The sequence below is a fragment of the Dendrobates tinctorius genome, unplaced genomic scaffold, assembly GCF_039654945.1.
Source record: "Dendrobates tinctorius isolate UK_male_01 unplaced genomic scaffold, ASM3965494v1 ptg000030l, whole genome shotgun sequence".
Lineage (NCBI taxonomy): Eukaryota > Metazoa > Chordata > Amphibia > Anura > Dendrobatidae > Dendrobates > Dendrobates tinctorius.
This window is the reverse complement of record NW_027361698.1, coordinates 11319541-11336995: the sequence shown is the minus strand read 5'-3', so window position 1 is coordinate 11336995 and position 17455 is coordinate 11319541. Positions and strand designations below refer to the sequence as shown.

Here is a 17455-nt window from a genome sequence, read left to right as displayed (position 1 = left end):
CAGAAAATCACATTGTCTGGTTTTTTTTTCATTTTATTTGCATATTATGGTGGAAAATAAGTATTTGGTCAGAAACAAAATTTCATCTCAATACTTTGTGATATATCCTTTGTTGGCAATGACAGAGGTCAAACGTTTTCTGTAAGTCTTCACAAGGTTGCCACACACTGTTGTTGGTATGTTGGCCCATTCCTCCATGCAGATCTCCTCTAGAGCAGTGATGTTTTTGGCTTTTCGCTTGGCAACACGGACTTTCAACTCCCTCCAAAGGTTTTCTATAGGGTTGAGATCTGGAGACTGGCTAGGCCACTCCAGGACCTTGAAATGCTTCTTACGAAGCCACTCCTTCGTTGCCCTGGCGGTGTGCTTTGGATCATTGTCATGTTGAAAGACCCAGCCACGTTTCATCTTCAATGCCCTTGCTGATGGAAGGAGGTTTGCACTCAAAATCTCACGATACATGGCCCCATTCATTCTTTCATGTACCCGGATCAGTCGTCCTGGCCCCTTTGCAGAGAAACAGCCCCAAAGCATGATGTTTCCACCACCATGCTTTACAGTAGGTATGGTGTTTGATGGATGCAACTCAGTATTCTTTTTCCTCCAAACACGACAAGTTGTGTTTCTACCAAACAGTTCCAGTTTGGTTTCATCAGACCATAGGACATTCTCCCAAAACTCCTCTGGATCATCCAAATGCTCTCTAGCAAACTTCAGACGGGCCCGGACATGTACAGGCTTAAGCAGTGGGACACGTCTGGCACTGCAGGATCTGAGTCCATGGTGGCGTAGTGTGTTACTTATGGTAGGCCTTGTTACATTGGTCCCAGCTCTCTGCAGTTCATTCACTAGGTCCCCCCGCGTGGTTCTGGGATTTTTGCTCACCGTTCTTGTGATCATTCTGACCCCACGGGGTGGGATTTTGCGTGGAGCACCAGATCGAGGGAGATTATCAGTGGTCTTGTATGTCTTCCATTTTCTAATTATTGCTCCCACAGTTGATTTCTTCACTCCAAGCTGGTTGGCTATTGCAGATTCAGTCTTCCCAGCCTGGTGCAGGGCTACAATTTTGTTTCTGGTGTCCTTTGACAGCTCTTTGGTCTTCACCATAGTGGAGTTTGGAGTCAGACTGTTTGAGGGTGTGCACAGGTGTCTTTTTATACTGATAACAAGTTTAAACAGGTGCCATCACTACAGGTAATGAGTGGAGGAAAGAGGAGACTCTTAAAGAAGAAGTTACAGGTCTGTGAGAGCCAGAAATCTTGATTGCTTGTTTCTGACCAAATACTTATTTTCCACCATAATATGCAAATAAAATGAAAAAAAACCAGACAATGTGATTTTCTGGATTTTTTTTTCTCAGTTTGTCTCCCATAGTTGAGGTCTACCTATGATGTAAATTACAGACGCCTCTCATCTTTTTAAGTGGTGGAACTTGCACTATTGCTGACTGACTAAATACTTTTTTTCCCCACTGTATGTGGATGAGTCTGTATGCATCGTTTTGACGATGTGGCGACCACAACAAATTGTGATGCATTGCATTCTACGCAGGTCACCGCATCGTCAAAACCCATGTTCAAACTGTAAAGCGCTGCGGAATATGTTAGCGCTATATAAAAAAATAAAGATTATTATTATTATTTTAAAGGGTTTTTCTAATCTTCTGTCATCAGGAACATGCAGCACCTCTACCTTCCTATATGCTGAGTCGGGTAACGTACTCCTAAAGATTTACAGTTCAGACCAGCCGTATGTGCAGCATCAGAGGAGCATAGAGGGCTGTGACTAGCCACAACCAGTAAAGTGGTTGTAAGCACCTTCTTGCCTAGGAAACTAGCTACTCTCAAAAAGTACAGTGATGGCCAGGCCCATGCAACAAGCAATCATCTATAGAATTAAAAATCCATCCACTCTTATGAATGAAGAAGAGGTAAATTGCAAAATGTATTATCTTTGCACTTTGCACATGTAACCACTGTGGGGATGTGGCTCGCTTAGGTGCAGCGGGAGACAAACATGAGACAGGTTCTTCAACAGTGCTTGCGGTTTATTCACGTCATAAACGCACAAGGCAATGTAACACCAAAAAATAGCCTTTTAGCTCAGGCAAAATAACACAAAATGTCCATAGTTGTAGACTCAGAGCAGGAGTCTCAGCACACATGGGAGGCTTAGTCCTCCCCACACACAACTCCCTGGTTCAGGAGCAGGCCACATTATAAGGTTGTAGCCACACCCACGAACTCAGCAGCTGACTGGTCACCTGACTGTGACCTCACCACAGGTCCTTCAAACAACAACAATAATAATATCTGGTACGCTTTACTTATGCCTTACATTATAGAGACAAGCCATTTATGAGGCACATATCTCCCATCAATTACACGACCCTTAGCCCTGCCACATACCTCCCCCCTCTGCCTAAAGCCGTGGGGCTTGGCACTTTCACCTACCAGGCAAGGGATTCTGGAGAGGGCATCGGCATTCCCATGTAGCTTCCCGGCCCTATGCTCTACATGGAAGCTGAAGTCTTGTAGGGCTAAGAACCAGCGGGTGACCGTAGCATTCTTGCCCTTTGTTTCCCTCATCCACCTGAGTGGGGCATGGTCGGATATTAACCTAAACTTCCGTCCCACCAGGTAGTACCGTAATGTGTCCACAGCCCATTTTATGGCCAAACACTCCTTCTCTACAACTGAGTAATTTCTCTCACAAGAAGTCAACTTCCTACTCAAGTAGAGAACAGGATGCTCCTCCCCACGTATCTCTTGGGAGAGGACTGCTCCTATCCCGACATCTGAGGCATCTGTCTGGAGGACAAATTCACGTTTAAAGTCTGGGGCCACCAAAACGGGTTGCTTGCAAAGAGCTCCCTTCATTTCTTGGAAGGCTGACTCTGCTTCTTCGGACCAGCTGACCATCACTGACTTCGTCCCCTTAAGCAGATCAGTTAGAGGTGCAGCCATTGTGGCGAAGTTTGGGATGAACCTCCTGTAATATCCCACAATCCCCAGGAAAGCTTTAACTTGCTTCTTTGACAGAGGTCTCGGCCATGTCTGAATTGCTTCCACTTTATTGATTTGGGGTTTGATCTCGCCACGCCCCACTACATATCCGAGGTACTTGGCTTCTACTCTCCCCAAGGCACACTTCTTCGGGTTTATTGTAAACCCCGCCTCTCTTAGAGCATCAAACACTGCTTGGACCTTCTCCAGGTGAGTCTCCCAGTCTGGGGTAAAGATGACGATATCATCTAGATATGCGGCAGCATATAGCTTATGAGGCGCAAGGATTCTATCCATTGCCCTTTGGAAGGTTGCTGGAGCTCCCTGTAGGCCAAACGGCATCCGGACATACTGGAAGCACCCGTCTGGTGTGGAGAATGCCGTCTTCTCCTTGGCTTCCTGTGCCATGGGAATCTGCCAATATCCCTTTGTCAGATCCAAAGTGGTTATGTATCTGGCCGGTCCAAGTCTCTCGATGAGCTCATCAACGCGTGGCATGGGATAAGCGTCGAACTTGGAGACCTCATTCAGCTTTCGGTAATCGTTGCAGAACCTCCATTCACCATCAGGTTTTGGGACCAGGACAATTGGGCTCGACCAGCCGCTCTTGGATTCCTCAATGACCCCGAGCTGCTTCAACATACGCTGCACCTCCTTGGAGATTACCTCTCGCCGGGCCTCAGGAATACGATAGGGTTTCACGTTCACCCGCACATGTGGCTCGGTCAGAATTTCGTGCTCCACCACCTTCGTGCTCCCCGGCAACTCTGAGAACAGGTCGCGGTTTTTCTGGAGTAACTCCCGGCACTGCTGTTTCTGGGCCTTCGACGAGTCTCCGCTATGGTAACGGCTCCAACCTCCCCTTCTAGGTTGCCCAGCAAGCACGGAGTTACCGCTGGCTCTCTATCTTGCCATGGCTTGATAAGGTTAATATGGTAAACCTGGTATGGCTTCCGTCTTCCGGGTTGGTGGATCTTGTAGTTTACGACTCCCAGATTCTCCACCACCTCATATGGCCCTTGCCACTTGGCCAAGGACTTACTTTCCACCGTCGGGATTAGCACGAGAACTCGGTCTCCCGGATTGAACTGCCTCACTCTGGCTGACCGGTTGTAGACCCTGGCCTGAGCCTCTTGTGCCTGGCGGAGATGTTCTTTAACAATGGGCATCACCTTCGCAACCCTCTGCTGCATCAGTGCCACATGCTCAATGACGCTTCTGTGGGGCGTGGCTTCGGCTTCCCAGGTTTCCTTGGCTATATCTAGGAGACCTCGTGGATGCCGGCCGTACAGAAGCTCGAAGGGGGAGAACCCCGTGGAGGCCTGGGGAACTTCACGGATAGAAAACAGTAAATACGGTAAGAGACAATCCCAGTCTCTACCATCTTCCTCTATGACTTTTCTCAGCATGCTCTTCAGTGTCTTGTTAAACCTCTCAACAAGGCCATCTGACTGCGGATGGTACACTGAAGTCCTTAACTGGGAAATTTGCAAGACTCTGCACAATTCTCTCATCACTTTGCTCATAAAAGGTGTCCCCTGGTCGGTCAGGATCTCCTTCGGCAAACCCGTCCGGGAAAACACATGGACCAGCTCACGGGCTATACTCTTCGCGGAGGAGTTCAGGGGAATGGCCTCAGGATAGCGTGTGGCATAGTCCAGGATGACTAATATATACTGATGCCCCCGAGCTGATTTAACTAAGGGACCGACCAAGTCCATGGCAATTCTCTCAAATGGCACCTCAATAATGGGCAGTGGCACAAGAGGGTTCCGAAAATGAGATGTGGGGGCAGTTAACTGACATGTCGGGCAGGACCTGCAATAGTTTACTATTTCCTGGTGACACCCAGGCCAATAGAACCTCTGTACAACCCGTTCCTGGGTTTTTTCCACCCCCAGGTGTCCCCCCAAGATGTGTGAATGGGCCATGTCCAACACTTTTCATCTATAGGGGCCTGGTACTATTAACTGCTCTGCCACCTCCTCCCTTATTTTCGTGACCCGGTACAACAATTCCCCACTCAACATAAAATGGGGAAACCTTGTGTCTGCTCCTGGCTCTTGTGCAACCCCATTAATGACGGTGACATTGTTAAAGGCTTCCCTTAGTGTGGGGTCCCTATGTTGGGCAGTCCCAAAATTCTCCCCGGCCACCCCTAACTCCGGGATGTCAGGTACAGGGGACCCTTCCTCTTCATCCCCAACAAGGACACATAAAGGAAAGTCGTCTGCCTCTGGTGGTGGCGATACCTCAGTGGGTTGGATTGGTTCCCTGCTCTTGCTAGCACACTCAGAACCCCTCCCCCACAGATCCCAAAACAGACAGAAATCCCGGCCAATAATTATGGGATGCAACAAGTCTCGAACAACACCAACTTCATGCGACTCGGTGCCATGCGCCGTTTCAATCTTCACCCTAGCCATAGGGTAGTCCTTTGCATCCCATGTATGCACCGAACACCAATCTTTTTACCCGGGAGTATGTTTAGAGGAAAACTGGCCCTCACAAGGGTCACCAAGCTCCCGGAGTCCAGAAGCGCCATTGCTGCTCGACCGTTCACCTTCATGGGACACGCTTGTGGCCCCTTGTTAGGTAGCGAGTTCACACTGCAAGCTGGATATGCGTAGTATGAACTACGGCGTCCCATGCTGCAGTCCATCTGCTCGGTGGTCTGGGGACAACGGGCCGCTATATGTCCTGGCTCATGACATTTCCAGCAAATAACACCAGAGGGGACCTTGGGCACCGCCTCCCCCACCCCTTTTGACCTTGGACGCACCACGCCTTTTTGTGACTCCGCCCCCTGCTGGGACCCCCAATACGGAATGGGCTGCTTCCCCAGGGAATCTTCCATCCCCTGGTATCTCTCGACCAGCCCAACCAGTTCATCAGCATTTTGGGGATCACCCTGGGCAACCCAAGTCTGTAGAGGTCTCGGCAGAGAATGCACAAACCGATCCATCACAATTCGCTCTACCATCTGTGCCGGGGAAGCCGACTCTGGCTGCAGCCATTTCTGGACCAGGTGCAACAGGTCAAACATTTGGGAGCGCGGGGGTTTGTCCCGGTGATAGGCCCAATGATGCACTCTCTGTGCCCTGGTAGTCATTGTTACCCCCAAGCGGGTGAGAATTTCCGCTTTTAATTTGGGATACTCTCTGGCATCTTGTACCGTCAGGTCAAAGTACGCCTTCTGGGGCTTCCCCGTTAGGTATGGGGCCAGTACCTCCGCCCACCGCTCTGGCTGAAGTTTTTCCCTTTCAGCCACCCTTTCAAACACCGTCAGGAAGGCCTCAACATCATCCTCAGGGGTCATTTTCTGTAATGTGCGTCTTACAGCCTTCTCGACGTCGGTGGCATCAGCCCGACCTGGGGTTGGGGCGCTCGTCCTGCCCTCCTGGATGGCGGTTGCCAGAAGCTGCATCTGCTGCCGTTGTTCCTGCTGGCCTTGCTGGATCTGCTGTAACAACAGCTTGTTGGTTTCCTGCTGCAGTGCCTGGGACTGGACCAGGTGTTTCAGCAGGTCCTCCATGATTCCCGGCAGTACTTGTTGCCCCGCTGCAAACTTCACCCAGGACATGCAGCAACTGTCTCAAGTCTCTGCTGGGACCGCTGCCTGCATTCTCCACCAATTGTGGGGATGTGGCTCGCTTAGGTGCAGCGGGAGACAAACATGAGACAGGTTCTTCAACAGTGCTTGCGGTTTATTCACGTCATAAACGCACAAGGCAACGTAACACCAAAAAATAACCTTTTAGCTCAGGCAAAATAACACAAAATGTCCGTAGTTGTAGACTCAGAGCAGGAGTCTCAGCACACATGGGAGGCTTAGTCCTCCCCACACACAACTCCCTGGTTCAGGAGCAGGCCACATTATAAGGCTGTAGCCACACCCACGAACTCAGCAGCTGACTGGTCACCTGACTGTGACCTCACCACAGGTCCTTCAAACAACAACAATAATAATATCTGGTACGCTTTACTTATGCCTTACATTATAGAGACAAGCCATTTATGAGGCACATATCTCCCATCAATTACACGACCCTTAGCCCTGCCACACCACTTAGAAAGTAGAGACAACCCTTAGAAAATAAGACCTCGACTTCGGTTCAGTAAACTGGCACATAAACCGATTCCAGATAATGAAATAGGCAAAGTCCAATAGGGGAATTTATAAAAGATTTTACACCAGAACTTTGAACTAATAAGATCACACACTTTTATCAAAATTTTGGAATTTTTTTTTAAGGTTTTTTTTTTTTTTTCTGACTTTGGGAGTGGGGCAGATCAGGAGGGTTATGGCCTCCAACTGCCCAACAGATTTATTATAATTTTTGTCAGAAAATAATGTAAACTATAGCTGAAATCTGCGTTTCTGTTGCAAGAACGGGATGTGACTAATGTATACACGAATTATGCCTCGTAAAGAAGCACTCCCTTCAAAATTTTTATTCTCTTAATGTATTGCAGTCATCATATTATATAGCCTGTATACTTACAATTGCTCATTTTGCCCTTCTACCCAGATAATTCTTCTCTTTTCCATTAGGTCTACGACTTGATATGATTAAAAACTGATGAGTTGAATCCTTCTTTGGCTATGTGTTATTTGCTGTGTTTTTTATGCAAATTAAAAGCTGCTTTTTACAGCACAAGCAAAAGCTATGACTTGAGACTTCAAAAATCTTATGCACACACATTAGTTTTTTTCCTAACCGAACTGAAAACTGCTTCTTCTTTGAAAACTGCAACATGTCACTTCTTTCAGAGTTTTTGCAGCCTTCTTTCACATATAGAAAGCTATGCGTAAGTGCAAAAAAAGCAGCAAAAATGCAGAAAAAAGCCCTGTCATCAGTTTTTTCTGCATTTTTAGTGAAAAAAGCATTTACTGCAGGATGTGAAACCTATTTATTTTTGTGATTTTCTCAAGTTTGAACCAAAATGTCTTGGTCTCCTCACCTGAGAATGGCAGTTAGGCTTAGTACAATTTAAGTCAATTAATAATAATAAATAATAATACATTTATTTCTATAGCGCCATCATATTCTGCAGCACTTTACATTTTAGAGGGGACTTGTACAGACAATAAAAGACATTACCGAATAACAATAATTACATAAATCAACAGATACAGGAGGAGTGAGGTCCCTGCTCGCAAACTTCAATCTATGAGGAAATAGGGGAGACACGAAAGGTGGATGGTTACAATTGCTTGTATTGTATGGTCCAGTCATCAATGTAATAAATAGGGTGTACACGTAATGATGCATGAACTGGTAACCAAACCAGTATGTGTAAAAGTACAGACACAGAGGGCTATTAAATGCATAAAGCTTGTGAGAAAAGATGATACGAGGGTCCTGGTTTTGAAGAAAATTTTATATGGGAAAAACAGGGAAAGTTAGATAAGTATGTTGAGGCAATAGACCAGTCTGAAGAAATGCGTTTTAGGACATGTTTAAAACTGTGGCTATTGGGGATTAATTGAGTTATCCTGGGTAGTGTATTCCAAAGAATTGGCGCAGCACGTGAGAAGTCTTGGAGACGGGAGCGGGAGGTTCTGATTATTGAGGATGTTAACCTTAGGTCATTAGCCGAACAGAGGGCAAGGGTAGGGTGGTAGACTGAGACGAAGGAGGAGATGTTGAGTGGTGCTGAAGCGTGGAGCACTTTGTGGGTGAGAGTGATAAATTTACATTGAATTCTGTAGTGGATTGGTAACCAGTGCAACAACTGGCGCAGGGTAGAGGCATTGGTGTAACGGTTGGCAAGTAATATGGTCATGGCTGCTGCATTAAGGACGGATTGGAGAGGGGAGAGTTTAGTAAGAGAGAGACCGATTAGCAGAGAGTAGCAATAGTCAAGGTGAGAATGAATAAGAGCAACAGTAACAGCTTTTGCAGAGTCAAAAGTAAGAAAAGGTCAAATTCTCTAAATGTTTTTGAGGTGTAGATGACATGAGTGAGTGACCAAGATTAAGAGCGGAGTGTCGAAATGCTTTGGTTGGTAGCTCTCTGGGATCTATATGTTGTCCGCATTGTGCCTGTTTTTATTATTTTTTTCCATTAAAGACGAAGTTTTATATTGTTCTACGCTGCAGTACCTTTTTCTCTTCATTCATTGGAACTTGCATGCTCAAACCCAGGCGGCTCCGTGCTTGGAACTCATTCTTGAAAAGAGACTGCAAATGGTGAGCTGACTTCTCCTGTTCCCTATTCCTCTTTTTCAAATTTTTTCAGTAATGGATGTATGCTGGTATATTTAAATGAGGAGGGAAAGATATTGGAAGAGAGGGAGAGAGGTTGAATATTTTTGTTAGGTGAGTGGTGACAGCTGGAGAAATGTACTGGTGGAGATGTGAGGTAATAGGGTCACTGGTGCAAGTAGTAGGGCGAAAAGATGCAAGGAGCATGATCATGTTTCTTCTTCCGTGACTGGTTCAACGACACAGAGAGAGATAGATGCAGTGCGGGGAGAGAGAACAGTGCATGGTATGGAGGAATTGGGAGAACATTTCCTGTTGGATATGGTCAATTTATTCTTCTAAATAATTGGCCAGATTGTCAGCGCTGAGATAGGTGGTCGGGGCCTACCCTCTTGGATTGAGGAGGGAATGAAATGTGTCAAAGAGACGTTTTGGATTCTTGGATAGTGAGGTACTGAAAGTGTTGAAATAGGTTTGTTTGGAGAGGTGAAAGGCAAAGTTGTATGTTTTGATGAAATCTTTGGCCAGATTGGATTTCCTGCACAGACATTCGGTGCACCTGGAGCACCGCTGTAGGAAACAGGTTTGCAGCATATTCCAGGGTTGTCGCCATCTGTGCCAAGTTGTTCTATTTCTAGGAGATGCCACTTCATTCAGGGCACTTTAAATTAGTGATGTGTTAAAATAAACAATGGCTTGAGCAATTCAATGGCCGACCAATGTGTAAAACTAAACATTGCCTGACCAATGTGTGCAGTTGTACAATGCCAACTCAGTGGCCCTGACCAATGTGTAAAGTAAAGTGTCAATCCTAAAAAATGCACTGCCATTGTCTTAGGTAAAGTATTCAAGACCAATTCAGCTTGTTACATTTGTAATTATGCTTATTCTCATGAACTTTTTTGTTCAAAATAGTCACTATTTTTTCAGACATAAAAATCTTTTTCTGTTAAATAATTTGATCTATTTGCCCTTTTTCCAAAAATATTTTATGGTTTCACATATGTCTTGAATTGGTGATTTAACACCAGAGCCGACGTCAGCAACCGAGCAAATGCTGGGGCCCTGAGCAGGTGGGGGCACTCACCATGGGGGACACTGGCGCGCTATGTGGGCCCAGTGTCAGTGCCAGCATCGGCGAGTGGGCCCCCCAGCTTGCTCAGGACCACAGCACTTGCAATACTTACCGAACCCCCTTCCTCCGCTGCTTGTGTTCCTCCTGACTCTGTGATGTTTCAGGTCAGAGGGAGCAATGACATCACTACTGTGTATGCTCTGCTCTGAACAGTCACAGTGCAGAGAGCCAGAAGATGGTGAAGCTGAGGAGTCTGGAGCAGAGCAGCGTCAGTGAGGAGAGGTAAGTATTTCATTTTTTTAATGTTTGGAGCATTATATGGGGCCCAGCATATACTGGAGCATTATATGGGGCCCATTATGTATGGAGCAATATATGGGGACCATCATATACTGGAGCATTATATGGGGCCCAGTATATATGGAGGAATATATCGGACCCATCATATACTGGAGCATTAAATGGGGCCCATTGTATACTATATGGATCATTATATTTATATGGGGTCCATTCTGTATGGAACATTATATGGCCCTCATTATATATGGAGCAATATATGGGGCCCATCACAGACTGTATGGAGCATTATATGGGGCCTATTATATAAGGAGCAATATATGGGGCCCTTTATGTATGGAGCAATATATGGGTCCCATTATATACTGTGTGTAGTAATATATGGGTTCATTATTCTTTATGGAGCCCTATGTGGTGCATATAATACTGTATAGAGGACAATACTGTCCGATTTCTGAGCTATTGTGGAATTTACAATATATATCACTCATGTAGTATAAGAAGTTAGTGAAATCTTTGGCATTGTGCTATGCCTATATTTCTATGCCATATCTGTGCATCATGAATTGTGGTATGTCTTAAAGGTGCCCACTGACACTCTTTCACCCGGGGCCCACAAAAACCTGGAGCCGGCCCTGCCTAATATCTGGCATTGTTCATACTTGTATGGTGGAAGCAAGGCAAAACATGCAGATCCTGAAAAACGAAGCAAAAAACACAGCACAAAAAGCAGCAAAAAGCCAGGAAAACCTGCTTTTTGTCTGCTGCTATTTTACTGCCAAGATGTCAGGTTTTGGTTGCAGAAAAAAGCAGCAGAAAAAAGCAGCAAAAAAGCAACGTGTGAACATAGCCTAAGATCTATGTAGAAGCAGGAGGTCAGTTTTCCCTGTATGAGTCTTCATAAATCACTGCAAAAGACCCTGGAAGGGTGAAGGAGGGAGCAGCTGGGACAGGAGTGGTAAGGAAAAGAGACTTCCTGTTCCTACATAGAGCAGAGCAAAGAGAAGAAATAACTAGGTAGTAAAGCAAAATGAGCAATTGTAATTGTACACAGAAAGCAGCCAATCAGTGATATGGGTGGCATTCAGAGAACTGCTAGATCTGCAGCAGATAAAACTGTGATTTTATCGTATGTATGTGTATATATTTAGAATAGATGTAATCAAGAGAGTGATTCTTTTTGACTTTTATCACAGGTCATCAAGTAAGACAATATCAGTGGAAAATAAAATTGGTGATGAGAATGTCAACAAGGAAGAATACACAGAAAGTACCACTTTGCAGATCCAAACAGGCCCAGAATCTGTATCCAGAGAACATGAAATCTCCGAATCAGACTGCCAGACTTTTTACTCAAGGATAGAGTGTGGTTCGGGTATGATGGAAGCAGAAAAAGACAAAGAGATAATTTTGTGCCACAAGATTACTCCTCAAGTTATCGAAACTCCACAGGGTGACACACCAATTGACATCCCTATCACGCGAAAAATAGAAGAAGGACGACAAGGTGCTATGGTGGAATTACAGCTGTCCCTTTCACAAGACATGCACTTGAGTACTGGAGGTGTTCCTATTGTCACTCTTTTGGGTGATGACATATCTTCTATCACAGAGCACATTGTACAAAAAAGTGAAGTTGATGCTCCAGCATCTCCTACACCAATTCAGAAGGCATCCACAACATTTCAGATAACAGGCAAGCAGCAGCCAAAAATTATCCCACTAAGAGAAGCACAAGAAACAACTTTCCCCAAGGTTGAATTGATATTAGACTGCTCTGGTAGAGAATTTGAGTCCAGTTCTTTGCCTGCTGAGGGGTGTGATAAGTCTGTGGAGGAAGGAGGGCACTCAGAGGAACCTCCTTCTACTGTCTCCTTTGGAATCACAGTAGAAGACTCAGAGCAAGGCGAAGAGGATCAGCAGGATCACATCAGACCTAACAAACACCGGGCCAGGCACGCCAGTAAGTAGTATATATATGGCCATCCATTACTTATTGTACAGTGACGTGACATTTGCACTATTGTCCTATGGCCTATATTCTTTTCTTCCTAATTTTAATTGGCAGCACTTACAACTATAAGACTATAAGGATAAGAGATCTGTGCATCTCATTGCATGAAATGTCTTCTGCATGCAATGTCTTGACAGTGCAACAGAGGTTAATTGAAAGTTCATTGTAAAGTATAATGACGAGACTTGTTGAAATGGACAGTTAGCCTACGAGTCCGCCTGGATGAAAAGCTTGATGATCCTTGCAGAAGGCAGTTTGACAGACACTGACATGTGGAGCACTGAGTAGCTACATGATCCTTGCCATTTTGTGAGTCTGCTAGACTGTGAAATGAACTTACTATTTCTTCTGCCTTGATCCCTTTAGAGGTCAGACACAAGTTCTATTCTGAGAAATAGCCTGACGTAGTCCAAAACGACATGCTGACTTTACAATAATCACTTAACTTTCCTGGATAACATTACTAGGGTTGTAGTGGAAGCTGGAAATCGCAGACCGAAACTAGAGTAGACTATGAATTAAATTGATTTATAAGTAATCGGTGAGTACCAATCTGTATGTGTAGATGTTTATTGTATCCAGGTCTTGATCATTCTTCTACTGTAGGGATAAGGAACAGGCAATAGTCCCAATGTGCAGACGAGGAATAGTCTGCATGGGTGTCTTAGATGAGACAGTGAGCTCAAGAGCAACAGGCAATAGTTGTCAATTATGTCACTGGCTTCTACTGAGCCTCAGAACGCTCCAATGATCACGTTTATTATGTTTTAGAAAATTTAAGTTTACTATTTATAAGGAATTTTTCCCCAGGCAATGCAGAATCCCCAAACCCGAAAAATTATATACTCTAATGCTTGATTTTTAAACCCGATCTCTATAATTATTGTTGTAATTGTGAGCAGATCGAGAATTTCTTTAGCCAAGACAGATGATCATTGGTTTCAACTGATCAAACCGCAATGGTCATTATCCCAATGAAAAAAAAATCTATCTATTTTTTATTATTATTATTGTTATTATTATTATTATTATTATTATTATTATTATTATTATTAATCACTGTGGAGAATCACGTTGGAGAAAGAATATCTTTTTTGCTAATTCTGTGGCTAAACGTGTGCTTTCTTTTGTATTAATAATGAGGCAGTTGTAGAATATTGCTGTATATTGCTTTTAGTGATAGTTGCTGTAAGGAGTCATAGTTCTACAATAGCTTGTGAGTTACAGAACGAAGACCACTGTGTAATGTATATATATGATACATTATAGTGATTTTCATTATGACTGTAGTGTGATTATTATGTTATATAGGGATGGGTTTTTACATATTTTTTTGTGCCTACAAATGGATAAAATGGTGTAGTGTCAGTAATTGAAGAATAATGATTTTTTTTTTCCAAAAAATTGAAAATATTTTAACAAATTTTTAGTAAAAAGTTCTGTAAAATATACTTATTAGCTTTTGAGTCAGTTTTTAACAGATTTATTGTAAAGGAAAAAAGCGTTGTCGCTGACGGCCCAGCAGAAGGGTCCGGCCAGGGGAAGATCTGTTTATCTAATCAGCTGTTAGAAGCTGTCACATAAACTTCAGGGAAGGGACAGGGGTAACTGTCGGAATGCAGTGCTGAGGTAAGGGGGCTGTAAATAAGAAGCTAGCCCCAAAGCTTAGGCAAGAATTCAAGGCATACTTTTCAGCACTTAGAGTTTTGACACAGTTGTGTGCTAGGTTTACTAAGAATATCTCGTGTGACATGTGAAAACTGAATATATCTAATATGTATTTCATACTGACGCGTTTCCATGTGCCTGAAACTGAGCTTGAATAGACTGATGAATTAATTTTAGACAAGAGAAAAACTGTAAGGTTCATTCACTTGTTCTTCCTCTAATCTTAGCCTCCTTTGTACATGGGAAAAGTTCTCCAAACCCTCCAGAAACATAGCCCCTATTTCGAGTGCATGAATGCCTTTAATTTTTTTTCCCATTTGGTACACACAAGCAATGAATGAATATTAAATTCAGTCACTCATTCAATCAACCAAACAACCAGCCGCTTGTAAAGACAATTTACTACCTGGTGGCAGTCCAACTCCTGGAACCTGCGCTGATTATCAAAATGGGGCACTTTTACCGCCACTAGAATGTAGCAGCGGTGCGCATGCTTGATCGTTTCTCCACTAATTCTCTGCGGGGCTGCCGAGCACTTTTTTTGGGGTAGCTCCATAGAGAATAAATATAGAGGTGGCCCAGCATCTGACCTGCTACTCCATTTTTCCTGGGGGTAAAAAGTCCCCGTTATGCCTGTCCCAGCCGTCGGACCCTACTGATCAGTAAGCTATCATCTATGCCCTGGATAAGCCCTTTAAACTGGCTATATTTTCAATGAAAAATTAATTATTTAGTGGAAAACGTGAGGCCTCATATATGTTTTTAACAGATCACATTAAACTAAACATTAATTTAATATTATAGCATTATACCAGCCAAAAACAATGAGAAAATGTAAAAGCTCAAATAACACGTGTGGAACAGATATCGATTGGTCGGAAGAGATCATTTTGGAATTGGTTGGAAGCAATCAATCAGCTACTAAGCTGGACATTGATGTAAAGATATTTTTCACTATCTATCCAGAAACATTGGCTAATAAAAAACTAAACACTGTTATTGTAGCCTTATACCATTATTAACCAAGAAACCTCCACATTGCCGTTCATACAGCTGCTTATTGAAACTAAGTGACTATTGAAGCAGTGGCTGGGCAAACTCTGTGGGTCGTCACATGTGGATTAGCCCCATCGAATAGGGCTTAAATCCGCATGCGGCAGTCCAACCTGAAAATCCATTGCTGAAATTCGAGGGTCAGTCTCAGTTTTTTGTCATGGATACCAATGCAAACACACGTTTGTTTTTTTGCATGAAGAAACCTACGTACGAAACATACCTACCCTTAGGAGACCTACTTGTGGCAGTTCTCTTTTGCTGTTTTTTTCTTGTGCTACAGGAATCCCTCCTTACATATGACTGGGATTTGAAAATCCCACATTCTTCAATGGTATGTGATGGATTTCTTCATCAGAACACTTTTACATGGGAGCATGCCCTAAGTTGACTTTCACACATTTTGGGGAGTATTTTGGAGATGCACATTTTTAACATCCAGTACTGATTAACATATAAATATATATATATACAGTATACGGTATGTGTGTGTGGAAAGGGATTGTTCTTATTATTGGAAATGTGTTTCAATTATTTCCCCATTCCAACAAGATTTCTGACTCAACACTTAACACCTCTTTACACCTGCAGCAACATGAAGGAGTTTTCCAGTCTTTAGATCTTGATAATAGAAAAAATTGAAGTCCGACTCAACTGGACTGGATTTTCCTTTTCTTTTTCAAAACAAATTATAGTGCATACGAAAGGAAAATGTACATGGTCAACATGAAAATCCAGTCCTGTTGAGCTGGACTCCAATTTTTTCTATTATCCTTGATGTGAGGCCAGAGTCTGAGCCCCAGGTGGATGAGCGTAGAGCAACTGGGTGAGCTGGAATTAATATTTCATAATTTAGATCTTGATGGCTTATTCTGATCACCCATGCACGTGAGCGTATTATCGGTCTGGGTCTGACCCAACGGAACATCAGATTGCACCAGGACCAATGTTAGTTTATGGGGCAGTGCACATGTCTGATTTTTTTCTTTGGACAGAGTATGTCCAAGGAAAAAAAAATTCTACATGCCTATGATTGATTGATCCGATATTCGGAACGCACTTGAATATACAAGTCAGTGAGTGCGTGGAAATCATCAGACTGCACTTGGTTGACATTGAAGTGCAGTCGGATTTCTGCTGACTCACACAATGGATAAGATGGAGAAATTGTGTTATCCATCTTCTCCTCAAAGTGTATTATGGTTTACTTTACTAGATCATGTATTGGCCCATATATACATATAGAGCGGCACAGAGAATATAGAGTGGCACAGCCGGGAACATTTATTCCCATTAGAATAGAGCAGCAGCAGTCGGTATGCTCAAGCGCAGCTCGATTCCTTTCCTACGGGTCTCGGCCTTTTCAGGCAGCCTCAGAGAATGAATGGGAAGCGGTCAGGAATCCAACATGTTGCTCCACTTTGCAGCGGGATAACATTTTCTTGTCAGGGATAAAAATTTCTTAGTCTGCAGATCCTTGAGGGTCCCAGCTTTTGGACACCCACTGATCAGCAAGTTATCACCTATCCTTAGGATTGGTCATAACTTGTTTTCAATGGACAACCCCTTTAAACAAATTATTTATCTGTATTATATTTCCGCTTCCTTCTGCTGGCACACAAGTATCAAAAGATTAGATCTATTATTTTTCCATTAAATTCAACATATATAAATATTGAATAACTCCTTAACAATCACTATATTTCCATCATAGGTTTATATGTATTAAAATTAATATTAATTACGCTGTTTCTCCTTTCAAAAGTAAAGACTTTAAAAAATAAACAATCCATGTCATGTCCAAAAAAGTCATATCAAATTATTTAAACTATATGCTTAATGCCAAAAAGAAAAAAAAAACAGGATGCCAGAAGTATCACAACACTTCACAAAAAAATGTAATAAAAAGCAATGAAAATGTCATATGTTCCCAAAAATGTTATCAAGAAAACAAACAAGGCACAAAGAACAAGCCCTCACACAGCTACTTTGACAGTAGAAACAAAGTTACTAGTCTCAGAAATGGCAAATTAAATTTTATTTTTTTAATTGAAATTTCAGAATCTTTTTCCATCACTAAAATAATGGAAAACTGTACAAGTGTGGTATCACCATAATTGTTCTGACCT

At 43.3% G+C, this 17455-nt stretch overlaps 1 protein-coding gene across 1 annotated transcript in view; it reads left to right on the top strand.

Annotated features, from left to right (window-relative positions):
- Positions 1-17455, top strand: part of SYNPO2 (synaptopodin 2) — a 459389-nt gene that overhangs the window by 311060 nt on the left and 130874 nt on the right. Inside the window, exon 3 of the mRNA XM_073571855.1 lies at positions 11788-12554. Coding sequence (XP_073427956.1) covers positions 11788-12554 — 767 coding nt within the window. The remainder of the gene's footprint in view (positions 1-11787; positions 12555-17455) is intronic.